We start from the raw sequence: 21,077 nt of genomic DNA, 5'->3' as shown, positions 1-21,077 counted from the left end.
TTGGTCTCTGTAACGCTCCTGCCGTCTTTCAAGAGTTGGTCAATGACATCTTCCGGGACCTTCTCTACTCCTGCGTAGTGGTGTACCTGGACGACATCTTGGTCTTCTCTCCGGATCTCCAGACTCACCGGAGGGACGTTCGTCAGGTCCTGCTCAGGCTAAGGCAGAACCATCTCTACGCTAAATTTGAGAAGTGCCTCTTTGAGCAGACCTCGCTTCCGTTTCTGGGCTACATTATCTCTCAGACCGGCCTTCAAATGGATCCTGAGAAACTGTCTGCCATCGAGAAATGGCCCCGACCGGAGGGGTTGAAGGCCATTCAGCGTTTCCTGGGCTTCGCCAACTACTACCGCCTCTTCATACCACACTTCTCTTCCCGGACGGCCCCAATTTCTGCGCTCACCCGTAAAGGTACTAATCCCAAAGAGTGGCCACCCGAAGCAGAGGAGGCCTTTCTTTCCCTTAAACAGGCCTTCTCTTCCGCCCCGGTGCTGCATCGCCCAGATGGCAACAAGCAGTTCTTCCTGGAAGTTGACGCCTCCTCCTCTGGAGCCGGAGCGGTACTTACTCAAAAATCATCTTCCGGGAGGATGGTAACTTGTGGCTTCTTCTCTAAACTCTTCTCCTCCTCTGAGCGCAACTATTCCATAGGAGACCGAGAGTTATTGGCCATCAAACTGGCATTGGAGGAGTGGCGTTACCTGCTCGAGGGGGCTCTTCACCCGGTAATAATTTACACTGACCACAAGAACTTGGCTTACCTCCAGCATGCCCAGAGACTTAACCCGCGCCAAGCCCGGTGGTCCTTGTTTTTTGCTCGTTTTGATTTTGTCCTTCATTTTCGCCCGGCTGACAAAAACGTCAAGGCGGATGCCTTGTCTCGATCCTTTCTGGTGTCTGATCTCGAGGAGGATCCGAAACATATCATCGATCCCGCCAGAGTAATGCAGGTGGCTCCCGTGAGTCTAAATCGTCTTCCTCCTGGTAAGACGTTCGTACCAGTACCTGATCGGGAGAAGATTCTACACTGGGGTCATTCGTCTAAACTAGCTGGCCACGCCGGTCAGAAAAAGACCCTCCAGCTTATTACCCGGCACTACTGGTGGCCTAACCTGCACAAGGATGTAATAGACTTTGTTTCTGCCTGTGTGTCCTGCGCCCGCAACAAAGTTCCGAGACACCTGCCGGCCGGCCGCCTCCTACCTCTGCCAGTACCTGCTGCCCCCTGGCAGCATATAGCGATGGACTTCATTACTGATCTGCCCGTCTCTGCCGGTTGTACGGTCATTTGGGTGGTCGCTGACCGCTTCTCCAAGATGGCTCACTTCATTCCACTGCCAGGTCTTCCGTCTGCACCCGAGCTGGCTAAAGACTTTATCCGCCACATCTTCCGTCTTCATGGCCTGCCCCGTCACATCGTGTCGGATCGTGGGGTACAGTTCACTTCCCGTTTCTGGAGAGCCACTTGTAAATTGCTGGACGTCACCCTGGACTTCTCCTCCGCTTACCACCCACAGTCTAATGGTCAAGTGGAGCGGATCAATCAGAACCTGACCAGTTACCTTCGGCACTTCGTTAATGCCCACCATTCTGACTGGGTGGATCTCCTGCCATGGGCCGAATTCTCGTACAACAATCACGAGAGCGAGTCTTCCTCCAAATCCCCGTTTTTTGTAGTCTACGGTCAGCATCCTCGGATCCCGTTTCCCGTCTCCACCTCGGCGGACAATCCGGCTGCGGAATCTCTTGTTAACAAATTTTCCTCCATATGGGAGAGTACCCGGTCCGCACTCCTTCTGTCATCCGAGCGTATGAAAAGACACGCTGACAAAAAACGTCTGGACCCTCCTCAATTCCGCCCTGGGGATAAAGTCTGGCTCTCGTCCAAATATGTCCGGCTCAAGATCCCTTCCTATAAGTTAGGGCCTCGGTTCATCGGCCCACTGGAGGTCATCAGTCAGATCAACCCGGTGGCCTATAAATTGAAACTCCCGGCCAACTTACGGATTCCTAACTCCTTCCATGTGTCTCTCCTCAAACCTGTGGTACTTAACTCTTTTTCCAAGTCTACAGGTACGCCTCCTGCTCCGGTTTCTGCTGAGGACGAGTTTGAGGTAGAGAACATTCTTGCCACCAAAAGGGTAAGAGGAAAGACCTTTTTCCTGGTAGATTGGAAGGGGTTTGGTCCTGAGGAGAGAACGTGGGAGCCCCGGGAGAACATCCATGCCCCTCTCATCCTAGCTAAATTTCTGTCTGGCCTAAAAAAGGGGGGGCCTAAAGGGGGGGTACTGTAGTGCCGGCGTCCCTGCCCTCTGCTAGGCAGGGACGCTGCTCCTCTCACCGCTCTGCTCTGTGCCCGGCTTCCTCCCCCCGCTCTGCTGTCAGCGCGCGCTCCGTCCCGGCGTCCTCCTCCTGCTCTGCTCTCAGCGCGCGCTCCTTCCCGGCCCCTGTGCTTAGGGCGCGCGCGCTCCCCTCCTCTTAAAGGGGCCGCGCGCGCCGCCCTAAAGAGTCCCCGGCCAATGGCCGGAGGACTTCATCATATATAAGGCACCTCCTCCAAAATGGAGGTGCCCGAGCAATGTTGTTTGCACCTGTGTCTCACCTGTGCTTCAGCCCTCAGGTCCCGTTGCCAGTTACCTGCCAGTTTCCTGCCAGTTTCCTGCTAGTTACCTGCCAGTACCTGCCAGTTACCTGCCTGATTCCTGCCTGAATACTTGTTACCTGTCTGCCAGTCTGAGGTCCGACGGTCTGCCTTACTACTCCGGTCAGTCTGTCTATGGACCAGCTTGCCCGCTCACCTGGGAGCGCTTCTCCGTTATCTGCCTGCTTGCCAGCCCGGAGGCTCCGTTGTCACGTGCTGTGACCACCAGCTACTCCAGACTCTTGCCCGCTCACCTGGGAGCGCATCTCCGTTACCTGCCTGCTTGCCAGCCCGGAGGTCCCGTTGTCACGTGCGGTGACCATCAGCTATTCCAGAGACTCTTGCCCGCTCACCTGGGAGCGCTTCTCCGTTACCTACCTGCCTGCCAGCCCGGAGGTTCCGCCGTCACGTGCCGTGACCACCTGCTATTCCAGAGACTCTCGCTTGCTCACCTGGGAGCACACATCTACCACCTGCCTGCTAGCCTACCCGGAGGCTCTGCCATCACAGGTCGTACCTACCCCTTACCCAGAGACTGCCCTGATCACTTGCCGTAACTCCCTGTCCGTTCACCCAGAGACTGCCACCCGCTCCCTTACAAGGGCCGCCCCCTTGTATAGTAGCTCAGAGGTTCCGCCTCCCGGACCCGTTACAGTCCGCCTCCCGGACCCGTTACACAAAGTTATTACTACTCCCCACAGGCGGAGCAAGACCTCAGGGCAGAGGGACAGGATGGAGGGGGTAGTAGTAGAGGAGAACGGGCTCCGCGTCGTGCGGTGTGGCGCAGAATAAACAGTCCGGAGGCCATAGGGGTGAACTTCCAAGGCTTTACTCACTTTAGAGTTGGCAGAATGAAGGCGACTCCCTGCTCCCCGCGGAGTCCTGCGGTCACCAGAGACGGGGGTCCGACAACCTCCGAGTAAGTCCAGCGTTCAATCGGGACCCTGCATCAGAGTGTTCCTGAACTACAGACCGAATCCTTTCCTGTCCGTGTGTGTGCAAATAGGCCGGGTCTCCCTCTGACCTCCTCTCAGAACAAGGGTATGGGTGGCAGCTCCGCTCCTTCCGATACCCGGTGGGATCCTCTGGGCCTACCGGGCTTTCCCGACCAGGACATGGAGTAGCAAGGTCGGGTGTCGGGGGCCAGTACCCCTCTTGCAGCCGGACTCCCTCTGAATATATCAGGTTGGCGAGGACAGGAGGCGTACACCGCTCCGTCTGCATCCTCCCCGGGATCCATTTGCTATGGAGCCACACTCTTAAGCTCCGGGCCTTCTTGGTCCTGGTCCTTGGCCGGGTTGAGACATTCCCCGTCTGCAACCTGCCCCTCATCCCAAGGCCGGAGTACGAGGGCTGTGTCTCCATCCCCTGCAGGTCCACACAGGATCCACGCTCAGGGTGGGAGATCACAGTAACACACAGTATTTGACAGCACAAAAGACTTGACTAACAAGGACCAAGAACCAAGATGGCTTTTTATTAAATATGAAATTTAAAGTGTAACTAAATTGTGAGTCCTCCACCCTCACCCACTAACTGCTTCCCCTAACTCTTGGTTCCCCAGTCTCCCTGTAACCAGGAGGGCAGCACCTAGTGCATACTAGCCCCCTCTAGTGGAGAAATGTGGTGTTGGATGTGGAGGTTGGGTCCTGACCATCACGCTGTTCTTACCTCAGAGGAGGAACACTACACTCCATTAGAGAAGTGCAGCATCCCTGTGGCGGTCGAACCCTCAGGGGCGCCACACTCCTGATGAGGTTGCGGATGGTCTCCTGTGGGATCTCCTCCCAGACCTGGACTAAAGCATCCGCAAACTCCTGGACAGTCTGCGGTGCAATGTGACGTTGGTGGATGGAGCAAGACATGATGTCCCAGATGTGCTCAATCGAATTCAGGTCTGGGGAACGGGCGGGCCAGTCCATAGCTTCAATGCCTTCATCTTGCAGGAACTGCTGACACACTCCAGCCACATGAGGTCTGGCATTGTCCTGCATAAGGAGGAACCCAGGGCCAACCGCACCAGCATATTGTCTCACAAGGGGTCTGAGGATCTCATCTTGGTACCTAATGGCAGTCAGGCTACCTCTGGCGAGCACATGGAGGGCTATGCGGCCCTCCAAAGAAATGCCACCCCACACCATTACTGATCCACTGCCAAACCGGTCATGCTGAAGGATGTTGCAGGCTGCAGATCGCTCTCCACGGCGTCTCCAGACTGTCACGTCTGTCACATGTGCTCAGTGTGAACCTGCTTTCATCTGTGAAGAGCACAGGGCGCCAGTGGCGACTTTGCCAATCCTGGTGTTCTGTGGCATTTCTTTGGAGGGCCGCACAGCCCTCCATGTGCTCACCAGAGGTAGCCTGACTGCCATTAGGTACAGAGATGAGATCCTCAGACCCCTTGTGAGACCATATGCTGGTGCAGTTGGCCCTGGGTTCCTCCTAATACAGAACAATGCCAGACATCATGTGGCTGGAGTGTGTCAGCAGTTCCTGCAAGATGAAGGCATTGAAGCTATGGACTGGCCCGCCTGTTCCCCAGACCTGAATCCGATTGAGCACATCTGGGACATCATGTCTCGCTCCATCCACCAACGTCACGTTGCATCACAGACTGTCCAGGAGTTGGCGGATGCTTTAGTCCAGGTCTGGGAGGAGATCCCACAGGAGACCATCCGCAACCTCATCAGGAGCATGCCCAGGCTTTGTAGGGAGGTCATACAGGCACGTGGAGGCCACACACAATACTGAGCCTCATTTTGACTTGTTTTAAGGACATTACATCAAAGTTGGATCAGCCTGTAGTGTGTTTTTCCACTTTAATTTTGGGGGTGACTCCAAATCCAGGTCTCCATTGGTTAATAAATTTGATTTCCATTGATGATTTTTGTGTGATTATGTTGTCAGCACATTCAACTTTGTACAGAACAAAGTATTCAATGAGAATATTTCATTCATTCAGATCTAGGATGTGTTATTTGAGTGTTCCCTTTATTTTTTTGAGCAGTGTACATTTAGGGTAATGTTAAATGGAGAAGCCAAATATCTCAATGACCATAAGCCACAGGGGTTTTATCATTGTTTCACAAGCAATCCCTTGATTTTATTGTTTTCATTGGCAATAATCACATGGTTAACTGACATTTTTCTATATTACCGCAGCTTCACCTGTACTAAATTTGCGGTTTTCGCATTATGGGCTCACCAGTCTAAAGTTCTGTTATTAGCGATGTAGGAAGTCAATTCATTTTCTATATTGACTCCCTAAATCATAGGCCTTAGTTTTTTGTTTGTTTTTTCAAGAAAAAAAAATGTGTCTATGAAATAGTTTATTTTTTGCCATGTGTATGTACTGTACATCCGGCATACAATAATCCAGATATTGTAGATGTTCTAGAACTAGAAAAGCTTTTACAAAACCATAAATTGAATACAGCATAAAATAGACTACGCTCATTAAAGGGATTCTGCCAGCAGGTTTTTGCTATGTAAATCGGACAGCATCATGAGGTATGGATAGATGCCAGCGATGTATCACTTAGTTTACTGGGTGCAGCAGTTTTGAAAAAAAATCACAGTTTTCTCAGCTGCAGATCTAGCAGAGCTCAGAATGACATCACTGATTAGCAGCTTTCTGTGTACAATGTACTGTACATAGACAGAAAGCTGCTTATTAGTGGGGGGGACGTGGTTGGACTAGGAGGCACATGGGCAGCTTGTCCTCTAGTCAGGGCCGGCGTCAGCACCCGGCGCACCCGGGCAAGTGCCGGGGCCCTGAGCAAGCGGGGGGGCCCACTTGCCGTCGGGCACCCCGGCGCGCTATAGGACCCGTGAGCGGAGGAGAGTGGTGCCAGCGCCCCCCCTCCGCTTGCTCAGGGCCCCGGCAGCCGGCACAATACTTACCTCTCCCCGTGCCTCCGCAGATCCGCTGTCTTCCTGCTGCGCGCTCCCTGTGATGTCTCGGGTCAGAGGACGCAGTGACGTCTTTCCACCGCGCCCTCTCCTGAGCTGTCACAGGCAGCGCAGAGCGGGAATTTGCCGGCGACACTGGAGTCCGGACCTGAGCAGGGGCAGCAGGTGAGGAGAAGTGAGGTGAGTATTTGATTTATTTATTTTTTTTAATGTATGGAGGCATGGGGCATTAAAAAGGGGTGGGGGAGTGACATACTGAATGGGGCATCAAAAGGGGGGGAGTGACATACTGTATGGGGCATTATATGGGGGGAATGACATTCTGCATGGGGCATTATATGGGGGGAATGACATTCTGCATGGGGCATTATATGGGGGGGAGTGACATACTGAATGGGGCATTATAAGGGAAGGGGTGTGTGACATCCTGCATGGGGCATTATAAGGGGGGTGGTGTGTGTGACATCCTGCACGGGGCATTATATGGGGGAAAAAGTGACATCCTGCATGGGGCATTATAAGGGAGGGGGGGGTGACAGCCTGCAAAGAGCATTATGTGGGGGCCAGTATCCTGTATGGAGTGTTATATGGGGACCAGTATCCTGTATGGAGCATTTTATGGGGGCCAGTATTCTGTATGGAACGATTTGCCGGTTTCTGAGCTATTGTAGAATTTACAATAGATATCGCTAATGAAATGTAAGAAGTGAAATCTTTGGCATTGTACTATATATATATATATATACAGTACAGACCAAAAGTTTGGACACACCTTCTCATTTAAAGAATTTTCTGTATTTTCATGACTATGAAAATTGTACATTCACACTGAAGGCATCAAAACTATGAATTAACACATGTGGAATTATATACTTAACAAAAAAGTGTGAAACAACTGAAAATATGTCTTATATTCTAGGTTCTTCAAAGTAGCCACCTTTTGCTTTGATGACTGCTTTGCACACTCTTGGCATTCTCTTGATGAGCTTCGAGAGGTAGTCACTGGAAATGGTCTTCCAACAATCTTGAAGGAGTTCCCAGAAATGCTTAACACTTGTTGGCCCTTTTGCTTTCACTCTGCGGTCCAGCTCACCCCAAACCATCTCGATTGGGTTCAGGTCTGGTGACTGTGGAGGCCAGGTCATCTGGTGTAGCACCCCATCACTCTCCTCCTTGGTCAAATAGCCCTTACACAGCCTGGAGGTGGGTTTGGGGTCATTGTCCTGTTGAAAAATAAATGATGGTCCAACTAAAAGCAAACGGGATGGAATAGCATGCCGCTGCAAGATGCTGTGGTAGCCATGCTGGTTCAGTATGCCTTCAATTTTGAATAAATCCCCAACAGTGTCAGCAGCAAAGCACCCCCACACCATCACACCTCCTCCTCCATGCTTCACAGTGGGAACCAGGCATGTAGAGTCCATCCGTTCACCTTTTCTGCGTCGCACAAAGACATGGTTGTTGGAACCAAAGTTCTCAAATTTGGACTCATCAGACCAAAGCACAGATTTTCACTGGTCTGATGTCCATTCCTTGTGTTCTTTAGCCCAAACAAGTCTCTTCTGCTTGTTGCCTGTCCTTAGCAGTGGTTTCCTAGCAGCTATTTTACCATGAAGGCCTGCTGCACAAAGTCTCCTCTTAACAGTTGTTGATGAGATGTGTCTGCTGCTAGAACTCTGTGTAGCATTGACCTGGTCTCTAATCTGAGCTTCTGTTAACCTGCGATTTCTGAGGCTGGTGACTCAGATAAACTTATCCTCAGAAGCAGTGGTGGCTCTTGGTCTTCCTTTCCTGGGGTGGTCCTCATGTGAGCCACTGCACTTGGGGACACTTTCAAAGTTTTCCCAATTTTTCGGACTGACTGACCTTCATTTCTTAAAGTAATGATGGCCACTCATTTTTCTTTACTTAGAATTTGTATTATGGCAAGAAAAAAGTAGCTAACAGTCTATTCAGTAGGACTATCAGCTGTGTATCCACCTGACTTCTGCACAACACAACTGATGGTCCCAACCCCATTTGTAAGGCAAGAAATCCCACTTGTTAAACCTGACAGGGCACACCTGTGAAGTGAAAACCATTTCCGGTGACTACCTCTTGAAGTATATATATATATATATATATATATATATATATATATATATATATATATATAGTACAGACCAAAAGTTTGGACACACCTTCTCATTTAAAGTTTTTTCTGTATTTTCATGACTATGAAAATTGTACATTCACACTTAAGGCATCAAAACTATGAATTAACACATGTGGAATTATATACTTAACAAAAAAGTGTGAAACAACTGAAAATATGTCTTATATTCTAGGTTCTTCAAAGTAGCCACCTTTTGCTTTGATGACTGCTTTGCACACTCTTGGCATTCTCTTGATGAGCTTCAAGAGGTAGTCACCGGAAATGGTTTTCACTTCACAGGTGTGCCCTGTCAGGTTTAATAAGTGGGATTTCTTGCCTTATAAATGGGGTTGGGACCATCAGTTGTGTTGTGCAGAAGTCTGGTGGATACACAGCTGATAGTCCTACTGAATAGACTGTTTGAATTTGTATTATGGCAAGAAAAAAGCAGATAAGTAAAGAAAAACGAGTGGCCATCATTACTTTAAGAAATGAAGGTCAGTCAGTGCGAAAAATTGGGCAAACTTTGAAATTGTCCCCAAGTGCTGTTGCAAAAACCATCAAGCGCTACAAAGAAACTGGCTCACATGAGGACCGCCCCAGGAAAGGAAGACCAAGAGTCACCTCTGCTTCTGAGGATAAGTTTATCCGAGTCACCAGCCTCAGAAATCGCAGGTTAACAGCAGCTCAGATTAGAGACCAGGTCAATGCCACACAGAGTTCTAGCAGCAGACACATCTCTACAACAACTGTTAAGAGGAGACTTTGTACAGCAGGCCTTCATGGTAAAATAGCTGCTAGGAAACCACTACTAAGGACAGGCAACAAGCAGAAGAGACTTGTTTGGGCTAAAGAACACAAGGAATGGACATTAGACCAGTGGAAATCTGTGCTTTGAGTCCAAATTTGAGATCTTTGGTTCCAACCACCGTGTCTTTGTGCGACGCAGAAAAGGTGAACAGATGGACTCTGCATGCCTGGTTCCCACCGTGAAGCATGGAGGAGGAGGTGTGATGGTGTGGGGGTGCTTTGCTGGTGACACTGTAGGGGATTTATTCAAAATTGAAGGCATACTGAACCAGCATGGCTACCAAAGCATCTTGCAGCGGCATGCTATTCCATCCGGTTTGCGTTTAGTTGGACCATCATTTATTTTTCAACAGGACAATGACCTCAAACACACCTCCAGGCTGTGTAAGGGCTATTTGACCAAGATGGAGAATGATGGGGTGCTACGCCAGATGACCTGCCCTCCACAGTCACCAGACCTGAAACCAATCAAGATGGTTTGGGGTGAGCTGGACCGCAGAGTGAAGGCAAAAGGGCCAACAAGTGCTAAGCATCTCTGGGAACTCCTTCAAGATTGTTGGAAGACCATTTCCGGTGACTACCTCTTGAAGCTCATCAAGAGAATGCCAAGAGTGTGCAAAGCAGTCATCAAAGCAAAAGGTGGCTACTTTGAAGAACCTAGAATATAAGACATATTTTCAGTTGTTTCACACTTTTTTGTTAAGTATATAATTCCACATGTGCTAATTCATAGTTTTGATGCCTTCAGTGTGAATGTACAATTTTCATAGTCATGAAAATACAGAAAAATCTTTAAATGAGAAGATGTGTCCAAACTTTTGGTCTGTACTGTATATATATATATGCGGTATCTGTTCATCATGAATCGTGGTATGTGTTGAAGGGGCCCACTGAGACTCTTTCGCCCAAGGCCCACAAAAACCTGGAGCCGGCCCTGCTTCTAGTGATTATCTCCTGCTGATAAAACACTGTGACACAATACTGGAATCCGGCTCTCTTTCCCTACATCATGGTGCGCTCGGATTATGTAGCAAAAACCTGGTGACAGATTCCGTTTAAGAAAAAAGCTGTAACTGCGTTTATTAGCATTTTCGTGATGATTGCTAGAGGTTTCTTACCCTAAGGCCAGGTTCACACGTTCAGTATTTGATCAGCATTTTACCTCAGTATTAGTAAGCCAAAACCAGGACTGGGTGATAAATACAGAAGTGGTGACGAGTTTCTATTATACTTTTCCTCTGATTGTTCCTCTCCTGGTTTTGGCTTACAAATACTGATGTAAAATACTGACCAAATACTGGATGTGGCCTCACAAGTAAATTCTTATTATGTTGGTAAAGTAGTTTTGTATAGTAAAACTACTTAAATCTGGTATTACAAGATGTGACAAGTAACAGATTATCAAATGTGCTTTATTAATAAAGAGTCATAGAAATTCATCTAGTGCTGTCAACTAAAAATTAAATGTAATATTCTATATATTATGTCATTATGGCAAAAATATATTTATATGTGTTTCCCCATTTTACTATATATGTGCTGTATGTTTTTTCTAGCTCTTTTCTTTGTCTTCTTTTTAGTCCATGCCATTTCTATAATATGCTGTTTTATTTCTGTTATACTTAGGTTGTACTGAGCAGCCTTGATGAAGTTGTTAATCACTTTATTAATGAAACCAGAGGAAAGCTAAGGCCATTTATTTCCAGTATATATGATACGCAAATTGGTATGAAGTATTATTTAATATTTTTATACAATTTTAACTCCATGGTGCTTTCTGATTTTAATGCATACTTAACAAACGCACAGTAAACTACAGCTTAGAAGGGTAAAACATACTATATATATAGTGGTGTCGAAGATCGATCACAAGAGGCCCAACAACTGGTACAACTGAACTGGAACACATGAAGGTTTAATGGAGTAGTCCAACAATTCCAAGTTTGCCACTTATCAAATCTGACTTGAGAACTGTAGAAATGGAGCAGCAGAGTCAAAGCAGACTCTGTATGGGTGCAAAGCTTTGGTAGACCAAACCTTCATCTTGTATTCAATTGGCAAAAAAATAAGTACTATCAACACATTATGGATTCAAAAGTGATTTATAAAATGTATAAAAGTGATCTATAAAATGTTCTAGCAATGCTTCAAGCCATGAAGCTTAAAAATACTTAGATTGAAGATATGAAATGTTCAGTTTCCTGGAATGCTGCCCCTTCTCCTCTTGGCTATCCCATCTTACTGGTATTCTGGATAGGATGACAACTGAATACAGTAAATTCGCTAATCCTCAGATTATTAAAAATGTGGTATGATGGGGTCACACCTCTGAGATCATACCTATCTTGAGCATAGTTTCTGCTTACCTCTATGCAGGATAAGGAGGATAAGACAAGGAATGCTGACTGTCTCGTTGTGCTCGCTGTCTCCATTCAGGTCTATTATTTTTGACTCGCCCCCTGGGCCGTGGGGTACTCAAGACCGGGTCTCTAGTTTGCGCCGTGCTGATGGGGGTAGTAGTGGCAACTGTGAAAGTCCGACTACGCCACCCGTGGATTGCGGTCAGGGATAACCGCCGCTGCAGGACAGACCACTGGGGCTGGTGTTGGTGAGCAGCACAGGAATGGTATAACTCCCCACGGGAGGAGTGTAGCCCCAGGGCAGTGTAGGTGGATGTTGGAGGTGATAGTTCCGGCCGCGATAGTCAGAATGCAGAGTCCGCTTAAACAGTTCAGGGTCTTTATTGTAACAGATGGTAATGACCCAACAACAGTACCGGCTAGAAGGGGGCCTGGATGTCTGAGAACACTCGGGAAGCCCCTCTGGTCAGGGTGAGGGTGTAGGCCTACCGTGCTCTCTATGCTCTTTCTGACTATTCCCCTCTTAGTGGTAAAATAGCCCACGTCCCTGAGTGTGCCGTGTATTCTCACCCGTATGGCTTGCAACTTGGGCTCCTTTTACCTCTGGTCTCTCTTGGCTTTGCTGATCCCTTCTGTTGTGGCGGAGCCTCCGGCTTTTTAGGCCAAAGGACATGAAATCCCTTGCGGATTGGTTCTCTGCTGCTGGACTTAGAGTCTTTACAGCCTCGGACCCCAATGTTCGGTAGGTAGTTCTCCCTTTCTGCCAGGACAGGCTCTCAGCGCCGTACGTCCCTGGCTAGCAGTTCCTCCACTGCCTCACGACCTCCTCAGCCTGCTGCTGACCCTTACTCTCTGGGCCTAGACTCCTTCACGGTCTCAGGTCTCTCTAACCCTGCCCCCAGTTCCAGCTTTTATAGGGCAGCCTGCTCCCCCTACTGGCCTGGGACAGGAGGTGCTGCATGCTAATTGTCCCTAACCAGGGAACCTCCCTCCTGCTCTCAGACACAGCCTTTATTATTTGTGGCATCCAGGCCTGGGGTGACACATTCCCCTCTAATAAAAGTTTTAGTACTCCGGGACTAAGCCTTTTTGGCCAAAAACAAACAGGGTAAATACACATAATCATAAAACATCAGCAAATACCAGCACAATTTGAGTTCTTAAGGTCACATTGTGGTCTGTGACCGGGTGTCCATATCACCAACAAAAGGGAGCTTAAACCGGTTGGGGGTTTGTCCTAGCCCCGAGTCCTTGACAGTCTTTGGTGGACAGTCTTTATTCATTCCTCGGTTAAGCTCCAAACAAACCTTACAAAGAGTCCCGGTTATTTAATGTCCATAACCTGTTAGTCCGTTTGGTTAACTGAAAGAAACTGAAAAACATAATCACTGGTCATGCAGTTAACTTTTCAAACATTTCAACATTTGACAACTACTTATAAGGGTTATTTACAGTTCTTTACACACCCTATATTTTCCAGCGAGTGGGTATCTGCCCCCTAGTGCTTCGGGTTGACCTACGTAACCCACTGCCTGGTTTTCCCCACTAGCATTTAGGGTACAGTTACTAGCTGGGTTTACAGGCAGTGCAGGCAGCTGTCTGCGGGTCCTTTGGCTTACCGCAGGCATGGCAAGCTCACTGTCAGCAGAGGGTTGACTCTCCTGGGCTGCTGGCATGGGTTCTTCTGCCTCCGGGGCTGCTTGTTCCTCTGATTCTTCCTGCTGTTCTGTAGGTTCTTGCTGGGTTGGTTGAAGGAAGTGTAGGACATGTACCACTATTGCGTCGTTTATCCGAGTCCAGGACCGGGGGAACTCTCCGAGAACGGTGCTGACCATTTCTTCCTTGTCCACTGCGGGCTCAAGGTCATCTTGATCTTCACTTGCACTCCGTAGTTGCTCAGGGCACCGTTTTAGGTGGTCTCTGGAGACAGTGTTCGAGGTCTCTCCTCCATCCTTGCTTATTACACAGACCTTCGAGTTATCGTGGTTGGACGGCAGTACTGTGTACGGGTCTCTCTCCCACTGGTCATCTAGCTTGTGAAGCCTTCTTTTCCGCTTCAGGACCTGCTCGCCAGATTCCAGGGGACCAGCAGGGGCGTGTTGGTTGAGGAGCCTCTCTTGCTTTTCTCTTGCTTGAGCCAGGCTCCTCTCCACACTCTCCTGTACCTTTTTGCACTGTAGCCGCCGTTCTGTATCCCAGTCCACATCTGGGGAGGTGTCCTCGGACCCCCATCTCCAGGTCCATAGGCAGCTTTCCTGGTCTTGCTCGCATCAGGTAAGCCGGGGTGCAGTTGGTAGCATTCACCGGGATATGATTGTATAAGTCTATCAGGTCCGGCAGTTTTTCCGGCCACAGGCTGCGTTCTTCCAGGGGCAACGTCTTGAGGAGATCAATGACTATCTGATTCATTTTCTCACACATCCCGTTGGTTTGTGGGTGGTAAGGCGTCGTCCGAATCTTCTTACAGCCGTAGAGGTTGCAGAACTCCTGGAAGACTTCAGCCTCGAACGCTGGACCTTTGTCTGTTAGTACCTGTTCCGGATACCCGTGTGGGCGGTAGAAGTGCTGCTGGAAGGCTCTGCTTGCCGTTTGGGCTGTCAAGTCTTTAACCGGGACCACCACTAGGAACCGGGAATAGTGATCCACTATTGTCAGGGCATAGATGTAGCCCGACCGGCTTGGAGCCACTTTCACATGATCCAGAGCTACCAGCTCAAGAGGCCGCCTGGTGACGATGGGCCTCAAGGGTGTCTTCTGGCTGGTACGGTCCTTCCTTCTTAGGTTACATGAGCCACAGTCCCTGCACCACTTCTCTATGGCCCCTCTCATACCTATCCAGAAGAACCGTTCTCTCAGTAGGAACTCTAGTTTCTTCCAACCGAAGTGTCCCGCTCTGTCATGGTAGGCCTCCAGAACCATAGCCGCATCTCGTCTTGGGACCACTACTTGCCAGGTCAGCTCGTGCGTCCGATGGTTGACAAGTCTTCTGCACAGCTTACCTTCGTAGAGGAATAGTCTGCTCTTCTCCTTCCACAGCTGCTTAGCTTCCTCTGGAGCATCCGGATCAGGGCGAGCGTCTGCCTGGGTCGGCATCTCTTTCACCAGGCGGACTGCAGGGTCACTATCCTGCGTTTCAGCCCAGCCGTGATGAGGTAAGGGGTTGAACATGACGGTGGTTACGTTCTTGTCTCTTACGCTGTGGGAATATTGGGTGGCCCCATACCGGTGAAACGCAGGGAGCTCCACCTCCTCCAGCTCTTCTGGATCTTCTTCCCCGTCGGGTAAGTGAGGCATTCTTGATAGGGCGTCTGCGTTGGCATTGGTTCGGCCCGGTATTTGATCGTGTAGTCATAATTTGACAGCCGAGCCATCCACCGCTGCTCTAGGGCACCAAGTCTAGCATTGTCCAGATGTGTCAACGGGTTGTTTTCCGTATACACCGTGAATTTTGCAGAGGCCAGGTAATGTTTAAACCGTTCTGTTATGGCCCACACCACTGCCAAGAACTCTAGCTTGAAGGAGCTGTAATTCTCCGGGTTTCTTTTGGTGGGCCTCAGTTTCCGGCTGGCATACGCTATCACTCGTTCCCTGCCCTGTTTATTTTGGGACAGTACGGCTCCTAGCCCCACATTACTGGCGTCGGTGTGGAGGATAAAAGGCTGGCCATAATCAGGGTAGGCCAGAATTTCATCCCCCGTGAGGGCCATCTTCAGTTGGCGGAAGGAATCCTCTTCCAACTTATCCCACTTGAAGGGTGGTTTGTTACTTCTAGCTTTGGACTGACCTATCAGGAGGTCCTGCATTGGGGCTGCCATCTTAGTGAATCCGGGGATGAACCTTCGGTAGTAGCCTACCAACCCGAGGAATTGCCTCACTTCTTTGATGTTAGAGGGACTTGGCCAGCTCTTGATTACTGTAACCTTGTCGGGGTCGGGGGCTACTCCCTCTGCACTCACCACGTGTCCTAGGTACTGTACCTTCGGTTTCAACAGGTGACACTTTGAGGGCTTCACCTTCAGGCCAAAGCCTGCCAGGGCTTCGAACACCTCTGCCAGGTGTTTCAGATGGTCCTTGTAGGTCTTTGAATATACAATCACGTCGTCCAGGTAAAGTAGGACCGTCTCAAAGTTTCGGTGCCCTAGACAGCATTCCATCAGCCTCTGGAAGGTCCCGGGTGCGTTGCAGAGCCCGAATGGCATACAGTTGAATTCACTTAATCCCATCGGGGTGGTGAAGGCGGTCTTCTCCTTGTCAGCCTCTGCTACAGGAACCTGCCAGTACCCGCTAGTAAGGTCCAAAGTGTCCAAAGTAGAGAACAAATTATCTGATTTGAGTGCGGCCAAAGACTCCTCTATTCTAGGCAACGGGTATGCGTCTTTATGGGTGATACGATTGACTTGTCTATAGTCCACGCACATTCTCATAGTACCGTCTTTCTTTTTTACCAGAACCAAGGGGGCTGCCCAGGGGCTACAACTGTCTCTAATGACCCTGGCTTCTTTCATTTCTCTCAGCATGCCCTTTGCGTTCTGATAGTGTGCGGGGGGTACAGGTCTGTATCTTTCTTTTATTGGTGAGTGGCTCCCCGTGGGGATGTGGTGTTCTACCCTTTTCACTCTGCCAAAGTCCAGGTGCTTACTAAAGATTCTTTCGTACTCCTGAACCACCCGGTAGACTCCTTGTTTTTGGTGTAAGGGAGTAGAGTCAGCACCCACATGGAGTTTCTGGTACCAGTCCTCCTTGTGTTTCTGGGAGCCATTATCCTCCACCGGGGGACATGGAGGCAAGGGCTCCATGACCCTGAGAGCATTATGTTCGACAGCAAACAATTTGGCTAGTGTAGCGTACCGGGGCAAGTGTACTCCGCAATGTTTAAGATACGGACGGGCACCCTTCCATGGCGGACATCAACCACCCCCCGGGCTGTCAAAATGGTGGGCCTGCTGTCTGAGTACACGCATTCTACCATGGCTTTTTAGTCTCTTCCTCTTAACCCGATTGGAGTCCGACACCAGATCATCATTTCACTTTTGGGAGGCATGGCAATGGGGAACGGGTCGCTCTTCCTCACGCTACCGATCTCACCACCAGACAGATCTACTTGTTGCCGTCTCATCAGGGCTCTTATCTCTTTCTGGAGGACCCTCTGTTGGCTGGAGCTAGCATTCCTCGCCACCTGCTGCAAAATTACAATTATTTCTGAAAGACAATTTTCAATCACGTTAGTACCCAAGGTTATTTTAGGGTGACTTTCTCGACGGTCAATGTCCACAATAATCACTCCCTGTGCCGGCAGTTCAACTTTACCAATCTTAATGGTCATCTCTCTGAACTCCACCTGCGGCACGGGTTGGCCATTGCTTGCGATGATGCTTAAGTCATCGTCTGGATAACTGGTTATATCAGTGTCACTCCAGTACTGCTTGAAAAGTACATAGGGGATGGTAGTCACTTGGGACCCGGCGTCCAGCAGTGCACTCATGGGGATACCGTCCAGCACCACGGGTAAAACCGGGCGCCCCCCCACGTACTTATCGCGCCAATTAGACGGGCCTGGTGACCTTATGCCTGGGGGTTGACCCTCTGCCCCAGGTCGGACCCGTTTAAAGTACAGTACCTGGCTATGTGTCCTGGCTGGTTGCAAGAGCGGCAAATCGGCTGTCCATCCTCAGCGTAGCGGTCTGTGGGCCTCCCTCTGAAAGACGGGATCCTCTTCCGTCGACGCCACGGGACATCCTCCGGACTGGAAGCCAGCTTGATTGGTTCTGACGGGTCCATCTGTAACGACTGTACGGTCCTGGTCAATGCAGCAACACTCTTTGTTAGTTCTTGGACCTGATGGTGCAGGTTTGCAGGCGGGGATGGGTTTAGGGCCTGCGCATCAGCCCCCACAAGGTCTGCAGGGTAGGGCGCCGCCTCCTGGTGGTACGTAATGGCAGGACGCCGGGAAGCTACAGCGCCACCTGGTTTGGGTTCTCGGAGCACCCGGATGGCCCTATCTTTAAACTGTGCAAAAGTTAAATCGGGGTTCTGTAGGGCCATGAGGCGCAGCTGGGTTCTGTGGGTGCTGGACAGCAGACCTTCTATAAACTGGTCAGTCAATATCTTATCTGTATCCTGCACGCTGCCAGGGTCAGCTTGTTTGATTGCTCCCAAGGCTTCCTGTAAATTTAGGGCATAATCTCTGATGCTGTCCTGTGTCCGCTGCTTACATCCATAGAACCGCATTTTAATTTCAGCTGAGGTGCGGGTGTCAAAGGTACCCTGCAGCCGGGTCAAAATGTCCTTTACAGTCCTTTTCTCCTCAGCTGGCCATGATTTTACCTCCCGCTGGGCCGCACCAGTTAACTGCCCTGTCAGTATGCTGATTTTCTGTTCGGGGATAGACTTTAAATAAACTGTGCAGTCTTTCCTTAAAGTCACTTAATGTATGGGATTCCCCTGAGTACTGGGGCAGCCATAGGGCATGGAAAACGGCGTCACCGCTGCTGCAGCCACGCTGGTGGTAGTGGGCCCCTCCGCTTCCGACATCTTCCTCCCCCCTAGTTAACCGTGGCCTACCTTCCGTTGATCCTTTTCCGTAGGCCGCGGTTCCACTAGCGCTGCTCTGGGCGAGGTCCTTGCGTCGCGTCCTGATGACGTCAGCGTTGCTCTCTCTCCTTCCAGGACCTTGCGCAGCGTCCGGACGTAGGGCGGGGCTTCAGGTCTCGCGCGGTTTTGACGTCCACGCCCCTCTTCTTCCCGCGCGGTGTCCCGAAGATGGCGCCCGATGGCGGGAAAACGGCTGAAGATGGTGGGAAACGGCTCCGGATGGCGGGAAATCTCTTTTTAAGGTACATATACAGACTTTTCAGGCACGCAATACCCATTTGTGGCGGGTTGGTCACAATCCTGCCGACTACGCCAGAAAGCTGACTCGCCCCCTGGGCCGTGGGGTACTCAAGACCGGGTCTCTAGTTTGCGCGGTGCTGATGGGGGTAGTAGTGGCAACCTGGTCCCGTGCTCAGGGTGTCAAGCTAAAATGGTGGCAGTCTCTTTATATATATATTCATGTGAAAGTCCGACTACGCCACCCGTGGATTGCGGTCAGGGATAACCGCCGCTGCAGGACAGACCGCTGGGGCTGGTGTTGGTGAGCAGCACAGGAATGGTATAACTCCCCACGGGAGGAGTGTAGCCCCAGGGCAGTGTAGGTGGATGTTGGGGGTGATAGTTCCGGCCGCGATAGTCAGAATGCAGAGTCCGCTTAAACAGTTCAGGGTCTTTATTGTAACAGATGGTAATGACCCAACAACAGTACCGGCTAGAAGGGGGCCTGGATGTCTGAGAACACTCGGGAAGCCCCTCTGGTCAGGGTGAGGGTGTAGGCCTACCGTGCTCTCTATGCTCTTTCTGACTATTCCCCTCTTAGTGGTAAAATAGCCCACGTCCCTGAGCGTGCTGTGTATTCTCACCCGTATGGCTTGCAACTTGGGCTCCTTTTACCTCTGGCCTCTCTTGGCTTTGCTGGTCCCTTCTGTTGTGGCGGAGCCTCCGGGCTTTTTAGGCCAAAGGACATGAAATCCCTTGTGGATTGGTTCTCTGCTGCTGGACTTAGAGTCTTTACAGCCTCAGACCCCAATGTCCGGTAGGTAGTTCTCCCTTTCTGCCAGGACAGGCTCTCAGCGCCGTACGTCCCTGGCTAGCAGTTCCTCCACTGCCTCACGACCTCCTCAGCCTGCTGCTGACCCTTACTCTCTGGGCCTAGACACCTTCACGGTCTCAGGTCTCCCAGGTCTCTCTAACCCTGCCCCCAGTTCCAGCTTTTATAGGGCAGCCTGCTCCCCCTACTGGCCTGGGACAGGAGGTGCTGCATGCTAATTGTCCCTAACCAGGGAACCTCCCTCCTGCTCTCAGACACAGCCTTTATTGTTTGTGGCATCCAGGCCTGGGGTGACACATTTTCACTTAGGAATAAACTATGTATAAAATTGTTCAGCTAATATCTATTAAAGCTCCCCATACACATTAGACTAATGTTGGCCGAACCAACCGATATTGACGACTTCAACTCATCTAACGTGTATGGAGGGTGCGGGCCACTGAATGTGAGGGGAGATATTAATCGGCTATGTTTGATATCGGACTGCTGATCGCATTGTTTCCAGGAGATAAGCCACCATCAGATATGTCTAGCGATAGCATTGTCATAGACAACATAGAATCACTCATCTAAATAACCGCTTCTGTATATGAGAGAGACGTCCGAGATTTCACTGACAGCCATCTAATGTGTATGGCGCCTTAACTCAGTTTGTGCATTAACATGCATAATTGGCTAAATGTGCATGCTTTAAATAGAGCTGTTACAGGTGAGTGGCTACCGGACACATCTGGTGCCATTAATCTCTACAGGAAACAATAGGTTTGAAGAAATGAAAATCAACCTGTTCGAATAGGGCTTCTATCAAGACCAGATACTGGGAAATCTACCTAGCACTCTTAGACGTTAGACAAGTATCCAACAGTTTATTGCTATAATCCAGGAACATAATTTTTTTTTTATTCTTTAAATATTTTATGTCTGAGATGGACATAGCACTTTAAAGGGAGTCCCCCAAAATGCATTTTAAATTAGCTATACATTGTGGAAGGGGACTTAGCCCCTATAGCAACTATACTGCCACTGTACCTGTTACTGGTATTTTGCCTGAGAAAATAACTTAATCCACATGCAAATGAGGAGGCGTAATGGTGCACCAAACCCTTGGCCACACCAAGGGTGCACTGAAGCCTCTTCATTTGAATTTGAGTTAAAAGTTATTTTCTCAGGCACAGTACCAATAATAGGTACCATGCTTGTATGGTTGTTATCCCTCACAACACTATATAGCCATTTAGAATTTTAGGGGTGACGGACTCCCTTCAAAGTGACTGTCAAGCTCAGAAACTAAATATAAGTCATTGCCTACAGGAGATTCTTATTTGCTAATTCTTTTTTATTATATCCATATTTGTTAGTTGGCCTGCACTGGGCATAGCTGTGATCTGTGACTACAGATTAGCTGTGGTGTCTTCAGAATGTTAGAGTTAGTCTGAAACATAGCCGTCTCATCGTTTCCTCCCCCCGCAGTCCTGCTTTCTCTGATTGACTGCAATATAGAAATTCAAATCTTCTTTTAATCTAAGCAGGAAACCAATGAATGAAGCGCTAATTTCTGTTTAAGCAAGGGTAGCACGA

The 21,077-nt window shown here is 49.6% G+C and overlaps 1 protein-coding gene across 2 annotated transcripts in view; it reads left to right on the top strand.

The window, feature by feature from the left end:
- The window catches only part of STAP1 (signal transducing adaptor family member 1), a 221,731-nt gene that overhangs the window by 164,712 nt on the left and 35,942 nt on the right, over positions 1 to 21,077 (top strand). For both annotated transcript variants that reach the window (XM_073637049.1, XM_073637050.1), the window contains exon 8: positions 11,124 to 11,223. In XM_073637049.1, coding sequence (XP_073493150.1) covers positions 11,124 to 11,223 — 100 coding nt within the window. The remainder of the gene's footprint in view (positions 1 to 11,123; positions 11,224 to 21,077) is intronic.

Source organism: Phyllobates terribilis, unplaced genomic scaffold (genome assembly GCF_046119375.1).
Source record: "Phyllobates terribilis strain yellow unplaced genomic scaffold, ASM4611937v1 Scaffold_1__5_contigs__length_1240528914, whole genome shotgun sequence".
Lineage (NCBI taxonomy): Eukaryota > Metazoa > Chordata > Amphibia > Anura > Dendrobatidae > Phyllobates > Phyllobates terribilis.
The sequence above is the reverse complement of the archived record's forward strand: the minus strand, read 5'-3'. Positions and strand labels throughout refer to the sequence as shown.